The 21,761-nt window shown below is 38.8% G+C and overlaps 1 protein-coding gene across 1 annotated transcript; it reads left to right on the top strand.

Annotated features, from left to right (window-relative positions):
• Window positions 1-150: 150 nt before the first annotated feature.
• Window positions 151-17,096, top strand: clic4 (chloride intracellular channel 4). The gene is made up of 6 exons (XM_044142489.1): window positions 151-662; window positions 11,100-11,209; window positions 12,837-12,962; window positions 14,084-14,190; window positions 15,020-15,201; window positions 15,467-17,096. Exons 1-6 carry the CDS (start codon window positions 594-596, stop codon window positions 15,629-15,631), a joined length of 759 nt encoding a protein of 252 aa, XP_043998424.1. The 5' UTR covers window positions 151-593; the 3' UTR covers window positions 15,632-17,096.
• Window positions 17,097-21,761: the final 4,665 nt, after the last annotated feature.

The following is a 21,761-nucleotide window of genomic DNA, read 5'->3' as shown; positions in this document are numbered from 1 at the left end:
TTAAAAAATGTAACTTAATTTTTCAAAAGGTAATTTAAAGTCAAAATGTCAGGAATATGGGGAATTCTGAACTTTGCTTTTCCCAGGATTCAATGTAATATGAATAACTATCATGTGGTAAATTAGCTTGCCATACCCATCGTTCCTCTGCAGCCAGCCACCAAGCGGCTCCGAGGGATCACCATCTTCAGCCCAAGCTTCACCTCCCTCCCACATTTCTGAATGACATCACGCTGCTAAGTATTCCCGTTGCTTCTTCCCACCCTGAGCCATCATCGTTCTCCACACAAGACCAACGGCGATAGTTTCGCGCTTTAACGTTAGTTTTGTAGCTACGTTAGCTTAGTGGACGTTGAAACAGTTGTACTTGGTAGACCCCGCTGTCCTTTTTCTCCTTGTTCGCTTTTGTCTGCTTCTAACTGCCGCTCCTCCTCGGAGGGGAAGAAAATATCCACGAGGTTTTGGTGCTAAAATTACCAAAAGAAAGAGGGGGGGGAAAAGAAGTGGTGGGGGGGAAAGAACCGAACTGATTCGGGCGTGGTAGCAAGGGGGAAAAAGTCATTTTTGCCCTAAAACTAAGAGAAGCAGCCACAATGTCATTGTCCGTGCCACAGAACGGAGTAAAGGCGGACAATGAACCCGTTATCGAGCTTTTTGTCAAGGTAAGACTGCAGTACAAGTAGAAGTTTTTTTTACAGCGAAGACTCATTGCTACAGTAATTTCAGTGAGCACTTTGATTATTTAAGTCTCATTAACGCGTTTGAAAGCAAAAATCTTGTTAATACATTCAAGTGTTTTTTGTTGTTCAAACGTTTTGTTTTAGCTATGTCTCGGTTGGAGGACTTTTTTTTTTTTTTGGCGTTGTGACATGCCAAGTGTTTTTGCCTGTTTAAATACATATTCATATTAAATAACTGGAGCCAGGTGGAGTCTGCAGAGTGTTAGCCAGGGTGGATGTAGGTTTTTATCCGCAAAGGTGGGGACATAAATTGGAAACGGGGCGCTAACAAAGGCTCACTGCGGTCAGTCTGGGTTGATCAACTAAACAATGGGAATTATGCTTTGTACCATTTTCATTGTGCTGCGTTTATTCCTGAAAGGTGTCGTGTTCTAAAGCAGTTGATTGTGTTGGAAATCAGTTGTGTTAATTAAATGTTTTGGATTATGGGCATCAGGTAGTCCGTGAAGTCCCCTACTTGTTTTGTTTAAAGGGAAGCTGGTTTTGTTTTAACACAAAATTGGTGAGATTGTAGTTTTTGTTGTAATGCAGCCTGTCTACTTGAATACGCGTTTTCTATATTCTTCTATACTAGTTGTTCAGGCCTGCTGCGTTGAGGCCAGTTCATGCAGCTCTGCCTCATCAGTGACCATGATGATGGTGAGGACTTGTGAATGGTTGTTTTCTTTCTTTAGCATGTGTTCCTTTCCAGGGCGGGAAAATAGTAAAAGGGGGGAGAAAAAGGGGGAATGAAAGGGGGTTGGGGTAGTGGGAGGTGGTCCTGCATTGAGAGAGGTTGTTGGTTTGCAACTTTAGGAAATCTCATGTTAAAGTGGTTCTTCTTATTTAGTTTTTGCAGCATTAAAACTCTTGTACCAACCACTTTACGGGGTGAACGTAAAGCATCGAATAAACAAATAACTACATGAGAAATGTTTTTTGCTTCACAGAGGCTAATCAAAACAGAAATACATCCACCCATCCATTTTCTTACGCTTATTTGGGTTTGGATTGAGGGTTAACAGTTCCCAGCCACCTCCATCACACACTCCAGTTCATTCTGGGGGATTGCTGGCATTCCCAGCTCAGAAAGAATAAGTGCTCTCTTCAGCATCTGTAAAACCTCCAAAGGGAGGTGCCCATAATAATCTTCCAAAACGTGCAATGGGAAATATTTAAACTGAAACATATTATAATGAACTAAGAATATGAGCACCACATGCCATCAAATCCAAATTGACCAGGTGATGCTCTTTTCACCTCTTTTTTTTATTTTTTTATTTTATACCCGTCTCTTCTCAGATGTTTTCTGTGAATGTTTTGCATTGACCATCCATCAATTCATGTTGCTTTGACAAACAGCCTATCAAACTGTTTTCTGTATTTTACTGAAAGGAAAGGTGAGTAAAATGTGAGCTAGTAAACAAATGTTGCAGTAGGTTTGATGTGAAATCTGACAAATTAGATGTGGAATGTGCCTGCAGTGTTCATGCAAACACTGCAGCTTGTTCAAAGCTGCACTGCAGCTTTTTTCCTCCTTTTTTTTGTCTGAAGGACAAAGCAGATCAGGTTGGAAAAGGTCCAAACATTTTTTAAATGTCTGCCAGTATGTCCATACTTTTAAGTTTTAGTGTTTACTGAGGTGGCAGACTTCCATGGCAACATTGAGGAAAAACTGTCTAAAGGCAAGACTGTGTTATTGGAACTAAGCAACAAGCTTAACCCTCTCTTTATTTCTGATTTCACATCTTGGAGTAGAGGTTGCATCATCTCTTGGTCTCAAAGGTTTAGAACTGTGGCCAACTTTTGTCATCTGCCTCTCCCTCTTTGGTCCATGCAGTCCAAAAAAATTTTTGCAATGTGTATCTTTTTTGTTGTTGTTGTTTTCGGAGCTGCAGTGGCCTGCATGTATTATTGATGAGGTTGTTCTCACTTTGCTGCATTAAACCCAGTAATGGGAGACAATAGCAGAGACACACAGGTTGCCATAGGCACATTACTGTAAGTTGGGGTTCAGTAAGTTCTTCATGCAGTGCGAAGTCTTACCTGTCAGATTACTGTGAAATTTCCAAGTTGACTAATCATCTTTCCAGAAAAAAGACTCGTCATAAGCTCTTTATGAACAGCTTCACTTGTTTACCTTTTAGAAGAAGCTGACGGCCCCAGATTGACAATATTTTGTTCTTGCCTTTCTTTCTACCTGCCCTTGTTTATAGCAACAACAATGTTCACATTGCCATGGTAGCATTTCACACTGTTCTCATGATTGCTGGTTTTTATAGCTTTGAATTGCACATGCCTATGATATAATGGCTTTGTAAGTGGGGCGGTCCAATGTTGACCTCATCAAAAGATTAGATAACATTTTGGTTTCAGTAGTATCCTCCTGCTGGACGTTGACTTCCTGTCGTCTGCTCGTCTGTTTTACTTGGCACCTCCACTCATTGAAACGTCAAGTAGATAACCTTCATCAAGTGTCACTTTGTGTGGTGATAGTCTCCATGTGTTAAATGTAGCATGTGTCTAATGGGGTCCTTTTACAACTATAAACGTCAAAATGTTTTGTTTGTTTGTTTGTTTTTTTTTACTTTTCCCCTTTGCCCAGCCCTTCAGTTTATGTGGATGTATTCGACTTGGATATGGATTCAGAGAAACTACACACAGGTGGACAATATTTACTGATTATATGACTTGTGGTGAAGGTGGCTTATTTATTAGTATTGATTTAAGAGGCTAAATGAATGACACGCTTCCCATTTTTAATAAAACCATCAATGATTTTTTTTTTTTCCCCCATTTATGTGCAATTTTGTCTGTCACATGCAGCGCTAATGATATAGATAAAAGTTTGTGATGGGACAAAATGTTTATTTAAAAAAGAAAAGTTCAAAGGGTACCGTAGGCATATTTTTAACAGTTACTGTTGCTAATTTAGAAACGCTCTCCGCCTCCATCCGACCTGACTGAATGGAAATGAGCAGAATACTGATGAGTCTGGGAAACAGGCAGTCCTTATCTCCGTCTGCACGCCGAGACCGTGCCAGGGTCACACATTAGGGTTGGAAAGCCTTCTGCTGCTGCCTCCAGACTTCCAGCCTGCTGCCAGTAAATGTGCTCTAAGAAGTGCTTGTAGGTCTGGATGGCAGAAGAGCCCATCTGTGTTTGTGCGTGTCCTCTGGGATGGTCCCATGGGAACCATTGAAGCTGACAACAACTTAGCGTTTCTGTTGCCGTCAATGAAGACGGGGCTCCCAGTCGGATTTAATTTTATCGTCTCTATTTATGAACCTCATGGTAAACATTAACGCTCAGAAAATCTCTGTCCTGTGAGATTTACTGTGAGACCCAAGGGACAGTTGCTCCAGTGGTGTGCTATCTGTTGCAACATGTGACGGTCAGACACGCCTTGTGATTTGCCGGTTTTATGGAAACACAAAGATCTTCTTCAGTAAGCAAAGTGGCACAGTTCTCTTTACTTCCTTTAATGACATCCAAGGCCGACTGGTGTCTTATTTTTCTGTTTTAAGCTATTCTTCGTCTCATTCTCAGCAACCATTTTCTACTTATTCGTAAATCAATAAAACAGTTTATTCATCTGTCAGCATTATGAGTTTAGAGGACAAAGATTAATGTCTTGTCTCACAAGTTAGTCACAGAGTATTGCTGTGTGTTGTTTACGCTTTGTGAATTTGCTTCTGCAGCACGGCCGTGAGCTGCTGCTTCTGTCTGGTTGACTGAGTCTCTGGCTGCTGGCCTAATCGATCTGCTGGTGTGTTATTACACCAATTTGGACAGGTGCTGCAGAAGCAAGTCCCTTTAATTTCTATTAGACCAAAACTAATTTGTGTTCATGTCCTTAAATAAACACACCTCTTCTTGACCACATCAACAAGGTTAGTTGTGCCTGTGAAATAAGATCTGGTGTTGTTTGGATACCAACAAAAGAGATTGTCTTAATGCAAGAATAGACAATAGATGTACAATATCTATATAGTTTAGCTTCATTGTACTAACAGTATATGGGTCTACCATTCTCTGTTTACCATTTGATGTACGATGCAGCCAGTTTGATGCATGAGTTTGTCAAGTTTTTTCTTAAACTTTCAAACATATATGTATAAAAATTAAGTCAAATCGTAATCAATTTTGAAGCTTTAAGTTTCAAACTTATTTCCATCCTTTTACATTTCATCAGCTAATCTGAGGATGAGTGCGTCTGTTGTGGTCATTTCCTGTGGTAGTAAAACACAAAGACAAAAACTTTTGTGCTATTATTCAGCTAAAGAGAATGTTGATTGTAACCACAGATATGTGGAAGAGAGACAAAAATGACCAAAACGCAAACTTTTAGCCTGCATTTTTACAAGTTCAACATCTGGAGGTAAAACATTCAGGATTAGAGCATTCTCATGAAATAATAAGCTGAACGTGAGAGTAACTTGTGTTGTTTTCTTGCTATGTATTCACAGTTCATCTGCTGAAAAGAAATGGAGTTAAAAAAAAGAATTTGTGTGGGTTTTTTTTGTTTTTTTTTAGCAAAGAATGTTGATCATACCTTTGAGACCTTTTGATAGGCTTGAAATAAAGTATTTTCATACTGTATGGAAATTAGAAATACAACACTAGTTGATAGAAAAGGACAGTAAGATGCATAAAAATAGTCTATGTACTGACCTATTCAAACTTGCAGACTGGAGCATGAGCTGTTGCTTTGCATATTTGATTATTTATGGTGTTATAGGGAAAAGCAAGATGTAGCAGATGATCTGGGAGGCAAATTTTTGGCACGTCAGTTTGGCCTCTGTCTGTCCAGCACGGTTGATAAAACCAGAGTTTCTGTGGCATCAATCGGGATACTAACACTGGAATTATGGACTGGTTTCCAGCTGTGAAGATGAAACATTTACCTCCTGTTTTACCTTTATGTTCCCTTCATTTCTGCTCAAAGGTTTTTTTTTTAGTCTTCAGGGTCAAAGTTTCCACAAAAATCCATTGATTTTTATGGACTAATCCAGGGCAGTAGTCAAACAACTAACTGGAATGTTCTGAGTTTTCCACAGAGTGACGGCAGCCTGAGTCAGAGTCAGACTAAAGATGTGTTGGTGTTCCCATATTCCAGCTGAAAATGACTACTGTGTACACTCATTTTTCTGACTGTGGTCAGGACTCATTACCCACCCAGTCCAGTCTGAGTCATTCACTCATAAGGCCAAACCTCACTTTTTTACCCTTAAAGATTTTTTTTGTCTCTAATGCCTTGAAAAAGTAGGCATAGCCCTTAAACTTTTTCAGATTTTCTTACTTGTTAATCAGAAACTTCTATATTCTTCAGTTTTATGATAAGTCAGCGAAAATTAGAATGTTATTGTAATGTGGAACAATGTTTAGATAACAAATCTGAAGTGTATTTAGCTTTCTGTTATTAAAATAATTCAAAGCTGGGAGATTCTGTTAATGCACAGGAGCAGCATAGTGATCTTAACATGCACTACCTTATCATATCACGTATATCGTGTATCATATAAAATCCCAGCTTCACAAAGTATGAAAGCATTCAAAGAGGTGTGCATAATTTTGCAAGGTGCTGAATGATTAAAAAAATATGGCCCATGAGTAATTATCACACTTAGTTTTTTTTCTATCTATAAAGTGAACAAAATTCCAGTACAAGCTCTGTAATTATGTCAGAGTTGTTCATTTCATATGTAGTCAGGGTTTATTTTAGTCACCCACCAACTCTGGAGACGTTTTCAGAACGCCTCGAGAGGCGTTGCCCTTCAGGTTTCCATGGCTGCATTCCCACTGTGTGAAAGCATCAGGAGGGAAGCTGTGGCACTCGTTACATTGTCAGTTCCTTATTTGGTCAAGTGCGGCTTGAACCTTCAGAGCAGTCCAACCAATTTAGAAAAAGAAGTGTGTCGGGGAGGGGAGCTGCACGGGCCGCCACATTACTAAAATTAGCTTTCCATACCAGAGGCTGAGCAGACTGTGCCAGGATTCATTATTGTAGAATATTGTCGCGTCACCGTTCTAGAAATGGAATGTCGAGCTGGTATTTTATCTTTGTAAAATGTTATGGGCTTGGACTTGGTGCCTGGAAGGGCATACCCTGCCACATCCTGAGTACTTTGGATTGGCCTCACTGACCAGGCCATCATCTCCTAGATACCTCACACTCACACCCTCCACTGCAACGGTGTGTGTGTTTGGAATCTGTTGACTTTTCTCTCTGCTGTTTGCAAAAGTCAGCTGATTCTTACTTCCTGTTTCAGATTTTATTTTAATTTTTTTCCAAATTAGTTAAATATGTGTACAGCAGATGGACATTTCTAATAGTGGGGAAAACAAATGAGTACAGTTGTCACTAGTAAATGTTCCTACATGCTTTAAGAAATCAATTGAATTAATTTGAAATAGGACTGAAATGATTAATTGTGATGATTATTATTGAAATAATCAGCAACTAATTTAGTAATCGATTAATCATTAACTGGAGCATACAGACTGAAAAAGCTAATTTGCTTAGAAAAACACACACAGCAACAGCTAAGGCAAAACTATTGAAAAAACATACATTTAAGTAAAAAAACATTTAACTATTTCTTATCTTCTGTGAACTGGTCGAGTGGCATAGGTTTAGCCTTACCCAGTTGAAATTAAGTAAAAAGAATCTCCTATTAAACACCTATAGCTATCCAATTATTTATCGGTTAATTCAAAACATAATCAACAGATCAGATCTACACTGTATTGATGTCAAGTCCAACAGAAAGGGCTCAGCTTTTCACATATTGATGTTAGTATTTTATCAGCTGCAGAAGTGTACACTAAATGAATGCTGTTAATACATTTTTAGCAGTCAAATGCTCATATAAAGTAGCAAGGTATGTATTTATTTACATGTTTAATTTATTTATAATATCGCATAACAAATAAAAAAAATCTGCATAATATGCTAAGGGGTTTTTTTTCCCCCCGAATAATCATCAGAATAGCAGCCCTATTTGGAAAAGCTACACCTTTGCCAATTCATGTGCTTTGCCTTCTATGGGTACATAACTTATTCATGTGCATGAGTTTTATTTGTGTTTTTTTTTTTTATTCCTCTTACTAAAATATGATCTAAATCTTGACAAACAAGCCGTGCTTTGTACTGGTGTGTTACAGAAGTCTCTCCAGTAACTTTCTCCTAAATGTCAAACTCTGGAACATGTTAGTAGGATGAAGGCGGACACTGTTTACAAGGCTTCCCAAACCTCTTATGGATTATGAATTTTCTAACCCGAACCTTTTAATGCCAATGCTGAGGACAATATCATTCTGCTGTTCTGTACAGTAAAACACTTCTCTCCCAGTATTACTTCCTAAACTAAGGAAGGCATCCTGGTTGGGGGGGTGCAACAGGACATTTCAGGAATAGTTTCTCCCTTCTTTCCAAATGCCCAACCCCCCCCAACTCCACAGAGGGGCCCAGGATGAGGGGAGAAGGGATTAAAAGGGAAGAGAAGGAAGAAGAAGAGGGCTATTAGCCAAAGAGCACATTGCTTGTAGAGCTTGCTATCTAACTTCTTCCTTTCATTCCCATTTAAAGCATCCATTACCTCTCGCACTCCTTCATGTTTATCAAAACATTTGATGCTTAATTTCCTCCTGGCTTCCTGTAACGTCTCTGGCTCTCATCATGCTGCCCATCTCTCCTGGCAGAGCTGCTGTCTGCCGCTTTACTGAGAACAAGGAAGAAAACGGTGCAGTTTCTTTCTCAGGCCTGCTGTGCCCTCCTTCTCGATCACAGTGGCTCATGTGAACTCTATTTTAAAGCTGCTCTGTATCTTGAATTACAGTGAACCCTCTTTTGATTTACAAATGTCATTTTGTCATGTGCTTTCCATTTTATCACTGATAAAGAGCGTGCTTCAGACAGTTCACCTGTGTAATTCTTCCTCTGCATAGTGGAAGCTCTTCTTTCCATGTCATATGTTCCGGGCATTGCTATGGGAACAGTTGCTGTGTCGCGTTTCCACCCTTGATCTAGACCTGAATGCTTCTCTGTAGGTGCTGCCCTGGGAGACATTCATCCCGCTGATCCTAACACAGGTCTGACTACCCCGAGGCCGCAGCTTTATTCTGGAGCTGATCATGCAAACGCTTGAGGGGAATTTCATTTACCAAATAACGGCTGTGGGATTTAATCCCAGCGTTGCAGATACTGAATTCAAAAAGGGAAAGGGAGAGGACAGCCGCTGTACAATGGGAGCCAGCAGACAGTTCAAACAGAGCCATCCCACAGGGCGTCACACAGAGGACAACAGCAGCAAGTCTGTCCACATGAGCAAAACCATGCTGGGTTTGGTTGGAACAAAGTCCTCTATTGTCCACAGATCAGACCTGCATCTCTGATAGGAAAGTGTTTATCTAAGATGTTAACTGATTTTAATCAGTCTTAATTCTCGCTTCAAATTTGTCCTAGAATAACTATGAGTATTATCTTTTGGCCCGCTTTGCATGATTTTTGCCGTTTCTTAACGACGTGAAACCACCTTAAGGAGAACTGAAGAGAGAAAGAGGAATGCAGAGTTCTGCAGCTCTACCATAATGAATATATTCCAGGGCATCAGCATTCAAATGACCTCAGCTTGTGCACTGCAGAACTGATGGACAGAGTTACAGAACTGCTTTACATGCACAAACACCCAGCAGCCTGCAAAATAAATATGGAACTTTCACCTTTGTGTTGTTCAACTTTGAAAATAGGACGTTATTCATTTTATTCAATTTAAATAAGACATTTTCTAAATTGGTTAAAGAAAAGAGTGAAGGCATGCTGTACTTGGTTCTGCAGGATTTACTTTATCAGTTCGGCCTGATTTGGAGTTGTTAGGGCTGCGGCTCAGCTGAGACGTTCAGGAAGATTAGGTTGCTTTTATAGCACTTCCAGCTTCTCAGCACTGCTGAGTCTGGCGCCTTATGTTCCTCTCCACAATGATTCCTGTGGTGTTTAAATCAGAGAAATGTTCTTGTCGGACAAGAACATTGATGAGACGATCGTTAACCAGGTGTTGGTACATTCAGCAGTGCAAGTCGTGCTGTAAAAGAAAATCTGCTTTTGTGTTGTGGATACAGAAAAGTTTCAAAGTGCTTATTCAGACTCATCTTCCTTGATTTCCAAGTGAAATGCACAATTTATATTAATCTGAATAGAGTTTGAAACGCCAAGCAAGAACTGGATCCTTTTTCTCCTCAGATCATGTAAGACAGTTCTGATGAGGCATCTGGTCCAGGTGTGACTTAACATGTGACTGGTCTAGTCCATGTCCAACCTAAACCTCTGTACTCTCTTGAAGAACTGACTGCTACTAAGTGCATGTTTTCCCACCACTTTTCTTCCTTTCACTTAACTTTCCATTGACATGCTTGAATACAGCACTCTGAAAAGAGCAATGATTGTCTGTTGCTTAACCTCCTTGTAGAGAGAGTCATCAGTCTTCCTCGTAAATATTTAGGCTCGCATTTCTGTATTAAAAACCTTTTTCAGATTTTTTTATTTTTTTTTAAATTGGTCTGGAGTTATATACGGTGTTTTTTAAGACTTCTGTAATTTCAGGCTGTTAAATTTGATATTGGTATTTATCTAAATGTGCATATTAGAAGATTTTATTAGGATACCTCGGGTAAAGCTCTTTCTGCTCTGAAGGTTTGTCTATTTGTGATTATTGTTTGGTGTGAAGGAGAAAACAAATCACTGCTTTTAACTTTTCTCTTTTGTAGGGCAGATCATTCAGACATTTATTTCAAAGAAAACAAACTCTTTGTGACTGGCTAGCTTTGATTTTCTCAAGCCCCCGGTTTGTTTTGATCCCGTCGTTAAACAATATTCATCAGACTGAAAGAGTTTGTTTCGATTAATCACCCAGCTCTTGTTTGCGCAGGCTTACTTAAGAAAAAAAAGTCTCATTCTTAAGTTTCCCGTTACTCTGAAGTGTTTTTGCAGATTGATGAAGAGGAAAATGTGCTGAAGTCTTTAGGACTTAAGAGTCGGTGTCGAGCGCTTCACTCCTACTTATCTTTTTTGAGGCAGAGAGACTGAAAGAATCATTGTCTGAAACAGACCCTCACATAGGGAGGGAGTGAAGTGAAATGCTGTGAACTTTGAAAAGGGTGTGTAACAGAGATATGGTCTCTACTTGTCGAATTATTGCAGCCCTAAAATTCAAGTCAAGTGCATTCAAAGATGCTTCGATCTTAACTGTTAGGGTTTCCATGGTCCTAGCGATTAAATCAGGTTTTTTTTTTACCCATTATGTCCTCTTCTTTCTAAAGAAAGGTCCGTGAAGTTGTTTGGTTATTCTTCTGCTTTTCTAACTCTCACTCTGTTTGTTGAAGGCGGGAAGCGACGGCGAGAGCATCGGAAACTGCCCCTTCTCTCAGAGGCTCTTCATGATACTCTGGCTTAAAGGAGTCGTCTTTAACGTCACCACGGTGGATCTGAAAAGGTGAGGCCTGCTTGTTTTTAAACCTTTGCTTAATTTCAGACAAAATGCTTTCTTCCATCTTTTTGATTTCTTCCTGAGTGGAGCTGTTTGATCCACCCTTTAACACGCTCGCTGCTTCCTCACTCCTTGTTTGGTTTTCCCATGACCCCTTCCCAAGCTATAGAAAATGAAAAAAAAAAATAAACATATTGGCTCCAGACAAGCTATTTAAAGCTCATTGACTTGACTCCCTTCCTGTTTGGTGTGGAACATGTTTTCCAACCACTTGGATAAGAAAACAGTGAACTTCTGAGTTTTTCTTTAGTTTTGCTGCCCAGATTCAGGAACATGTACTTTTTCCAGGGTCCCGATTATCTTCACCTCCGTCCAGGGTTATAATGGATGATTTATGTCTTCTACGTATTTTTGCCACTTTGTTTTGAAATGTTGTTTGCTTATATGGCAATAGAAATATGATTGGGGAAATAAGAATAGTTCATGAATAGAAATATGATTGGGACCCTCAAAAAAAAACAATGTAACTTTGAGTCACATTCCTCTTGGTTCCTAAGCCAATCTATCCATTTTTTTCCATCCATCCTATCTATCTCTCTGTTTAGATTGTTAATTAATTCCTCCACCTTTCCATCAATTTCTTATTCCATTCATCCACCATTTTGTCATTCATATAATTTAACTCAAAAGTTCAACCAAAACCTCTGGAATTTGAATCTCAAAAAGTGTGCTAGAAGTTAAAGCCATGCCTATTTGGTTATTTGTCAGGCTTTACTCGCATGCCTGCACATTCACAATTAGTTCAAAGGTGATGTTGCTCACTATTTATTTTACCTTCTTTTCCCCTTCCATTCAGTTGTAATTCTTTCTTGTTGCTATATTTTTGTTTTTAGAATGAATAGCTCATAAATGTGCCTTTTTTTGTCATTTGGAGCCTTTTGAACTAACATGAAATGCATGTTTTTGTTTATGGTGGTTTTACTGTAGAATTTAACCAGTAGTGGAGGCCATGTTGAACTCGTTTCCCTGGAAAAACATGTTTTACATTTATTAATAACAATTCTTTGGAATTTCTCAACCTTCTGATTGGTCAACATGTTTTTGCTCTCCTGGACTGTGAGGGCACCTCTTTACCCGCTCCTCGGTGATATCACTTGGGGACTGTACCACACCCCGTTAACATGCCAAAGAGTTGAGGTCATTTCCCCTTTTTTTTCTTTGCCCTTAAATGGCTTTTCTCAAACTGCAGCCACCGTTGTCACAATGAAAACATTGAGGATCTGTGGACGTTTGTTTTTGTAGCCCCCAGCAACATCGTTGCTGTGTTTTGTGTTGCTTTTGTAGCGAGAGGATTTAACAGGCTGTTTGTGTTTGACCACTCACTTGTGTTCACACTCCTCATTCAGCACATGCTCATTTCTGTTTGTGTCTCGGCCTCATCTGCCTGCCATCTGGTACAGAATGTGCTGGCTGCGAAGGCCGGAGAATGGAGAACACACACAAGTGCACAACACTTGGTTAGAGAGACAGCAGCTGGAGCTGCAGTGGGAGAAATGTCTGGACGGCTTGGTTTAAAAAAACAAAAAAAACAAAAAAACAGCTTTGACTGAATCGAATGGTCTTGTTTTCACAGGAAGCCCGCAGACCTCCAGAACCTGGCTCCCGGCACGCACCCGCCCTTCATCACGTTTAATGGCGAGGTCAAAACTGATGTCAACAAGATCGAGGAGTTCCTGGAGGATGTTCTCAGCCCACCCAAGTGAGTCCTTTCTGGCCCATATTATAATAGCACACCACACCTATGCACCAAATTACAGTCATAACACTGAACATAAAACGGGAGTGGAGGCCTCAACTTGAGTCAGTTAGGGAATTCTGCCATAATGTGTCTAGAAAAAGGGATTTACACCAGCGGTGTCCAAATGTTTTAGCATCAACAATAAATTAGGCTTGCAGTATTTTATTAAAACAAGTAGTTGGATTTATTTGTAGGAAATGTGAATCACTACATGTCCAAAAGGTTTTTTGAATGTTTGCCTTTTATTTAAAAAAGAGGCAACAAGTTTGCAAATTATTCTGGGCTCGATTTGAAAAACAGAAGGAAAAAGTCTCTTTTTCAGCAAAAAGAATGAAGTTTGGGTCACTATTTTTTTGTGAGTGCTGACTGCTTTAAGTTTAATGAATGAATTGAAAGCAAATTTTGGTGTACCAGTCTGTTTTTGAGTGAAAGCCACTGGATAGATTTCATGTGATACACAATCACAAAATAGCCCATAATTGTTAAATAAAAATAAAACTATACATGCTTTAAAATGTAATTTACTAGTAAAATCACAACTTCCCAGCTTTTTTGTAGACAGGAGTGTTTGACCATCTTTCAGTTGTATGAAGTGTGTGTGAGTGCGTTTGACCAGTATATCTCAGGTCTGGTCACTGATTCTCTACTGAATTTAAGTTTAGAGTTCAAGGGAGCCATTTCAGCGCATGGATCTGCTTTAGTCTACATCGTTATATCTTTTGATCTGGTTGCATGTTGAGGTTTGTCTTGTGTGATAAACCTACATTTATCTGAAGTCCTTCTCAGCTTCGTTCCATAGTTGCTTTGTATTTGGCTGCATCCATCTGGCCTGTTAACGTTGAAGAAAAGCATAAACCACCTTAATTTCACCAGGATGATGTGCAGTTAGTTTTATGCTCTACATGGGTACATTACTTTTAGACTATAGATTACATTGCCTTAATCATGATTTTAGGGTTTTTTTGAGCAACTGAAGATTGTTTCTTTGCTATTTCTGTTGTAATTGCTATAATGACAAAAATATTCTCCTTTGGCAAAGCACAGACTTTGTTTTATTTTCTGTTTTTTTTATTTTTTTTTAGGTACATCAAGCTTGGTGCCAAACACCCCGAGTCTAACACAGCCGGCATGGACATCTTTGCCAAGTTTTCTGCCTACATCAAGAACTCCAAGCCAGACGCAAACGAGGGTAAATGACTTGTATTTGTCTTTCACGCTTGCATTCTCACACAGGTGTGTAAGATTAACTGCATCATGGATACCTTTCAGCTGTGTAGGGAGTGCTGTCTGGTCGCTAGGCAACCTTTGTAGCCCTGCCCTGATTGGCGGATTCTGCCCTGATTCAGGAACACAGCTCTTTTGTTCTGCTGCCTCCTCTTGTGTCACTCCTCATCTCACCTGGAGCTTTCCAGAAAAAAACCCTCATTAGCCAGTGCCCACAGTCTCCTCCTCCCTGTTATTTTACATTAACCCTGCAAAGTAAAGCTTCTCTCAGTGAGACTACAGATTAGAATATCAAATCTTTTAGGGGTTGCTTAATCTAGGCTAGGTTTCTTGTTACGGATCTTTATGGAGAAGTCCATATCTCGCTTCAGCTGCCTGTGCTCCGCCTTGGGAAAATATTGATCTATAGTGAGATTAGACGAGAGCCACGAGGGCTGTGTCAACAGTGAGAGGCTGAATCTCATAGTTCACTGATAAGCGCTCTAAAACATAGCAGCTGTTGAACCGCTGAAGCTTTCATTCCCTCAAATTCATCAAATTTTTTCTAACAATAAAATTTCTTAAACAATCACAGATGATAAAAAGTGTTTTGTGTAGAATTTGCCTTCCATTCAAACGGAATGCAGAATATTGCTAAAAGAAATTTCTAATCAAGAATGCATACGATAAAACCAATCTTTTAGTTAATGTACATGTTGTATGTTACTTGATACATGCTGCCCTCGTGTGGTTGAAAAGCATACAGCCTAAGCAGGTGCAGTGAAATGATTTCCGTTTGCTGTCGCTGTGTTCAGCTCTGGAGCGTGGGCTGCTAAAGACATTGCAGAAGCTGGACGACTACCTTCGCTCCCCGCTGCCCGACGAGATCGACCACAACAGCATCGAGGACATCAAGTTCTCCAGCCGCAAGTTCTTGGACGGGGATGAAATGACCCTGGCGGACTGCAACCTGCTGCCCAAACTGCACATAGTTAAGGTAAACATTGATGGTTTAAGCAAGTTTGAGTCATATTAGATGAACTTTACTGAAACTGATTAAACCCCTCGGGAGCAAGATGGAATTTTTCTCACACAGCAGTATGTATCATAACTTTTAAGTTTAAACAGACTGTGATGAAGGGTTTTTAGAGGGTATGAAGACTGAAAATACCCCCAGACATTTGCATCTTCATCTCAGTTGCCTGCAGTTCTTGGTCCCATGTTGAAGGTTATTCAAGAGAACTTTGAAATTTCTCTTTTAGGTTGTGACTAAGAAGTACCGAGGCTTTGACATTCCCAAAGAGATGACGTCCATCTGGAAGTACCTGAATAACGCCTACACACGTGAAGAGTTCACCAACACCTGCCCCAGTGACAAGGAGATAGAGATCGCCTATGGAGATGTAGCCAAGAGGCTGGTCAAATAAACCTCTCTTCACGGCCCACATTCCTCACTAAAACCCCAACCCACTCCCCCGTCCTCTCTCACTGCCCCACACCTTCCACTCCTCAGCATCTGGACTGATGTGCCTCCTTTACGAGAAAGAAGAAAACAAAAACTCTGGACTTCTTTTCCTTCTCTGCTCATCCTGTTGTTGTTTCCCCCTCTGGTCTTATGAAGGTTTCTCTTAGTTGAATCAGCAGGGGTCACCCTTGTTCCACATTGATCATTTAATCGCTTTTGTTCTTCACTTACTGTTGTACGTGTGACACGTTATAGCGGAGCATATCAATGTTCAGAGTTAGATAAGTGACCTTTCGGTTGACGTCGTCTCTGCCAGCAGAGGAAATGTCACAAGCCTTTGTTTCTGGAAGATTAAATTAGATTCTTCTTTTTCTTCTTGGATTGTAACTGAAATCTTTAAGTGTTTTTCCTTTCATTTTCAGCTGATTCAGAAATCTTGTGAGCAGTGTTGAAGCTTCAGTGTTTCTGCCTACAGTATTTAACAGGGTTAGACTAGAAGCTGAAAATAATACAAACCGGAATGCAGAGATGCTTTGTTATAAAAAAAAAAAAAATTGTAACAGACTGGCAAGCATGCTTTGATTTTTTATTTTTTTATTTATTTTTTTTTCCCCTTGTTGCCTCAAATATTTAGGGGGGAGTAGCTCAGCTCAGAATTGTAGGAAATGTCTCAGGACTAATAAACCCTGAGATTTAGAAATATCCAAACACATGTAGCTCATAGTGAAGTATTTTTATTGCCTTGTTGCTGCAGTAATTCAAAAAAGCTCTTGTCAAAGCAAAGAAACATGTTGATTTTTTTTTCTTGATGTAGGTGATGCACATTGAACCAAAAAGAGGCAGATTAACAGCTACTTCATAACGTACATGGTGAAGGAGACAACACTGAAGTCAAGCAAAACCGAAGATATTTATGAAGTAAAAAAGGAACTGAGGAGCGTTGGGATAATTAGAACCTGGTCACATTTCGCGTTCCCTCCGGCATGAAGGCAGATCTGAAGTAGCAAATGTACGCATAAATAAAGTAGCTCTGGAAAGTGCTTTAATGTGGATGAAACAAAATGCTTTTCTCCTCTTTGCCACATGTTTTTGTCTTTCTTATTCAGACTTTTGTTACAAAACAAATCTGATTTAAAAAGGAATTGTAAATATTGTTTTTTTTTCATTGCTCTGATTTCAATATGTAAATTTATTGCATATCGTCAGAATTCTGAGGAAAACCAGGCCTGGTTTGAATTCTGAGGAAACATTTTCCAGTTGGCCTTACTAGTTTTCTCTGCAGATGTTTAGCAGGAAGGATTTTTTTTTTAGATCATTTCAAGCAACTAGAGTTTGTATAAAGAAATATCGGAGGTATTTCATGGCTCTTTTTTTTTTTTTTTTACAATATTGACTGAATTTAAATAAACTTCTTATTGGCACTTAGACTTGTGTGTTTTCTTTTACATCTGAATAGTTGTTAACAATAATAGAAACAGTTTGCCTCTGGTGCTGAGGTTTACTTTGCAGCTGTCTCAAATTACTGTGCATTGTCCCAAACAATGTCCATTGCCAACTCAAACAAGTTCCCTCTAGACATCCAAGGAACATTCATCAAAGATTTTTCTTTGGATAAAATGAGGTGGCAGAGGGGATAAATAACGGCTTATCTGGATGTTAAAGACACAGTCTAACTCTACATACTACAGAAAGTATGATTTTACTTTGTTTTTAGGGTTTAATCAGGGTATAATAGAAATATGGACATTGTTTATCTCTCCACTTAAGCAGATCTCTTTTGTTTATTTCATACATAAGCAGAAAAAGATTAAAATTTTAAGCTGTTCAAAAAGTAAACTCGGCAAATCAGCACAAACACCTCATGCAGCTCTTAAGCACGGTGGCGGAGGCATTATGTTATGGGCCTGCTCACAGTTTCAAGAACTAGATGCCTTGCAGTCATGGTTTGAGTGTAGAAAGACAAGAAGATTTTTATTGTTTCAGTTATCTGAAAGTTGGCCTGAATCAAAAGCTTTGGTGGGAGTTTAAGAGAGTTATAAACTGTTGTAAAGTAGGCTGGGTTACAGTTAAACCATGAGAAAATGTCTACTGCTGCCACAGGTGTAATGTCATCAGTTGTTTTTTTTTTCTATTTTAGCTTTAGCTCTGTTCAATATATATTTATCCTGAAATGGCTATGCATATTTGCACACTTACAGTTAGAAATACAACTGAAACCAGACATTTATTAGACAATTATCCCTGATACTGACCAATGTTAATATGTAAAAACTAAGAGGTTGTAATTTCTTTTTCCCACAAATCCATATTATTACTTTTCAAAGGCTGTTATGTCTGATCTGAATGCTTCAATGCAAATGTTTTACCTTCTTTTTTTTCTTTTTTTTTTTTTTCTTTTTTTTTTTACACAGTCATGTTATTAATTTCTGGGTGACTGACTAAAAAAACATACCCCACTTCTCAGAGTTGCAGAAATTCCATTCCAAAATCAACAATGCTGGTGGTCAGTGCCTCATAATATCGTCCATATTTTAACGTTTTCCGTTCTGCTTCCGAAGAAAACCTTTGGAGCCCTTTAGCCAAGACATGTTTGTTTACAGCTCACTGTCAGTCAGGAATGTCTCGTGTGGGTGTCCACCCACTGTGGCTTCCACCTCCGCCCGAAGACACCCTCTTTACAGTGAGACTTGACTCTGTTTCTCAGCTACTTCGGCACACAAACACATTTATTCTGCAGGGCTCATGGCAGCCAAAGTTTCACAAGAGAGGGTGAAGAGAAAGGAAAGAAAAAAAAAAGAGGTGTGGGGGCGAAGAGTTTTTTGGATTCCCTCCAGATCATTAAAGTCTCGTGTTTCAGCCTCAAACATTCCCTACTCCCTTCTAACTGAGACGCTGCCTTCACTTGTAATTCTTATAGTGGAAATCCATCCAGATGCAAACAGACGGCGTGCGTGTGTGAATGCGTGTGTATGCTTGTGTGTATGAGAGGGAATGTGGTAAGAAACAACAAAACAGGCTGGCTATCATTCAGACCACACAATCATTACAAGCAGGGCGAGTGTAATTGGGTAATAGCGGTGGGGCCAAGAGGGCTGAGTGTTGTTTCATAAACATGTTGACTACGTGTGTAGGGGTGTGTGTGCTTATGTGTTTTTATTTTCAGAAATGTTGAAGTTTAGACCCCTAAGGACTAAAACAATTTTTACTGGTAAATGTTTAGACTAAATGATTGGTGAAATCTTGGTTTAAGTTTAGTAAAGGATTAAAAATACATAGCATGGGTATTTTACACCATTAAAAGGTGTGTAAAATAGCATTGAGGCGCTGTGTTAAATTATATTTATGTTCGTAAATAAATCAGACTCAATCTATTACAACTAGCTTGAATAATTAATTATTTACTAATCTAATGAGCAAACTCTATTACAAATAACCAAAGCACTGAGATTTCTGTGTATTTCTTAAGAATAAGATTTATTTTTCATCAGCTTTAAAAATTCCCTTTAATAAAAAAAAATAATAATCTACAAGAAAATAATGGAATTGGAAATCAGTCTGATCAAGAATTACCATTATTGATAATCTATCTGAGATATATTTATTGTATATTTAATTAAGTAAAAAGACACTGGAGGACTTAAAATAAATCTAAAGAACAATCTTCACATTCTGCCTCAGATCTCTTTGTGGTTCTTTACTTTACATTTAAACAAGTTTAAAGAAACCGACATTGAACAACCTCAACTCACTCTCTACTCCCCAAAGAACAATGTGTGCATGAAAATTGAAGAGAGAGTGTAAACTCTCTGATAGCACAGAATTTCTGCTGCCAGGAGAGGAGATATCACAAAGGCCTGATAAGCCAAAGGTTAAATTAAGTGTAGGCTGTATTCTACGATTTTCCTTTTCTAACCTACATTCCTTAAGCGATGGGAAAACCTAACAAAACTATCCTTAAATTTAAAACACAATCACATGATTAAGGTTGTTTTCACATTCAAAGCTTTAGACATTCTTTAGAAGAAAAGACATGGATTCTTATTTGAACTCTTTGATATTCACGGAAAATGCATTTTCATTTCATTTCATTCACTCAATAATAAATACAAATAGCTAATGCGACAACTAAAAGAAATAATTAATGGGAATTGTCAAAGCTTTCTGAATATTTAAATTAGGCCAATAAAATCATTAATAAAAAGAGATCATTCTTTGTTATGAGAGGCATTCAAACCAAACCTTTTTGAGCCTAACTGTTTAAGGTGATTCAAAGAAAAAATATTGGGATGATGTGCTGAAGGCAGAGTGTTCTAAAAAGAGTAGGAGCTTCTTAAAGACACAAAGACTCAATTTCAAGGCGACAGATCACAAAGTCAAATTTATTTTAAGTCATGTTATACATATACAGCATTTGTATACCAACTGAAGTAAACATGATTGTGGCACAGAATGGCACTTTGTGCCTGGAAAATACACAAAACTGCCTCTTTAAAAAAATTGTTTATTCTGCTTTCTTTTCCTTTCTTTTTTTTTATACAGTGTAATTCAATCACACATGTATTTTCATCACTCAATAGTTGAGTGGAGGCGTTTCTCTTTGGCATTGACTCTTTCCCAGCACTGCCAGCTCACTTTGCAGCTTTTTACAAAACACCCATTTATACAGCTGACTAAATATTTACTCTGGTAAAGTAGCTCGCTCAAGGGTACACAGCGATATCCCGACTGGGTTTTGGACCTACAATGTGTGAAAAACTTTCTTTTCATATGAACTCTGTGCACCTGACATTTGATGTGGTTAGGGGGCTGCTTCTATTTGATTTAGCATGCTGATTGACAGTGCACAGGACTTAACAGAGGGAAACAATAAAACCATTGTGACACTCTAGAAAGTATTAGTGATCATTTTCATGAACATAATATGCCATGTAAATACATTGTCTGGTTTATGTTGTGACAGTAAAGAGTGTTTTAAAGGACGTATTTAGACCTTTTCAGTAGGAAAAAACAGGCGGAATGAGTCACTGAACATCTGAGTCAAGATCTGTTTATACTATGGTTCAGACAACAGAAACTAAAACAATGTTGTTTTAAGTATTTTTTAGTTTCAAGTGATTCCTCAAAACAAACTTCTTTGGAGGAGCCATACATTGTCATATATTGTAATCAGTTTAGGAAGGGGATTACTTATTTTGTTTTGCTTTACCTCTTTTTCTTTTACACTTAAAAGGAACTGCAGTATTTGCTTTTTAGTGTTATGATGGCTTTTGAAGTCCAAATAATTGCAGTGCTTATAAAAATATAAGCCTCTCCTTGGGCTGCCACCTTATCGTGGTGGAGGGGTTTGAGTGCCCCAATGATCCTAGGAGCTATGCTGTCTGGGGCTTCATGCCCATGGTAGGGTCACCCAATGTTGTTAGTGATGCAACGCAACAAAAGGGGAAAACATCCAAGATGGTGAATACTTTTCATTGTGACAGTATTGTTATTTTACAAAAATAGAGAATAAAGTAATTAAACTTAAAAAAAACATTCTTTAGAGATATTTAGTGCTTTTTCTCCTCTTACACTTGACAAAGATGGCTAATGGGACACTTATTTTAAAATATTGCGTTGTGCCAGCTAGTGATATGACTTTGGCCAATACAAAGTAGCTACTTTTTGTAACAAACAACCATACTTGGTCTTTGCTGCTTTTTGTTATCTGTGGGTTTTACAACACTGGCCACACCAAAATAAATCTACTTTACTGTCTAGAGTCTAGACAAATTGTTTAACAGAAGGAGAAAAGCAGTCTTATAAAGCTAGTAGCATGACGCGGGAAAAATAAATGGGACGAGACCGTAATTAAGTTAATCGCTTCCACCTGCGCCAGCTCTGTCTCGTCCACCTGTGAGAAGATCCAGCTGGAAGTTGACTGCTCTCGCCTGAATATTTCTAGAGGAGTTACTCGGTAAATACTCAGTAATATGTGGCTAAATATATTTCTCATCAACTAATGACCATGTTGGAGGCCTGTAGCTGCAGGAGCAGCTGTCAGTTTGTTGTAGACCGCAGCGCTGTTGTTGTTGGACAGAGGTGAGGTTTAGGCA

This window comes from Gambusia affinis, linkage group LG16 (genome assembly GCF_019740435.1).
Source record: "Gambusia affinis linkage group LG16, SWU_Gaff_1.0, whole genome shotgun sequence".
NCBI lineage: Eukaryota > Metazoa > Chordata > Actinopteri > Cyprinodontiformes > Poeciliidae > Gambusia > Gambusia affinis.
The sequence above is the reverse complement of the archived record's forward strand: the minus strand, read 5'-3'. Positions and strand labels throughout refer to the sequence as shown.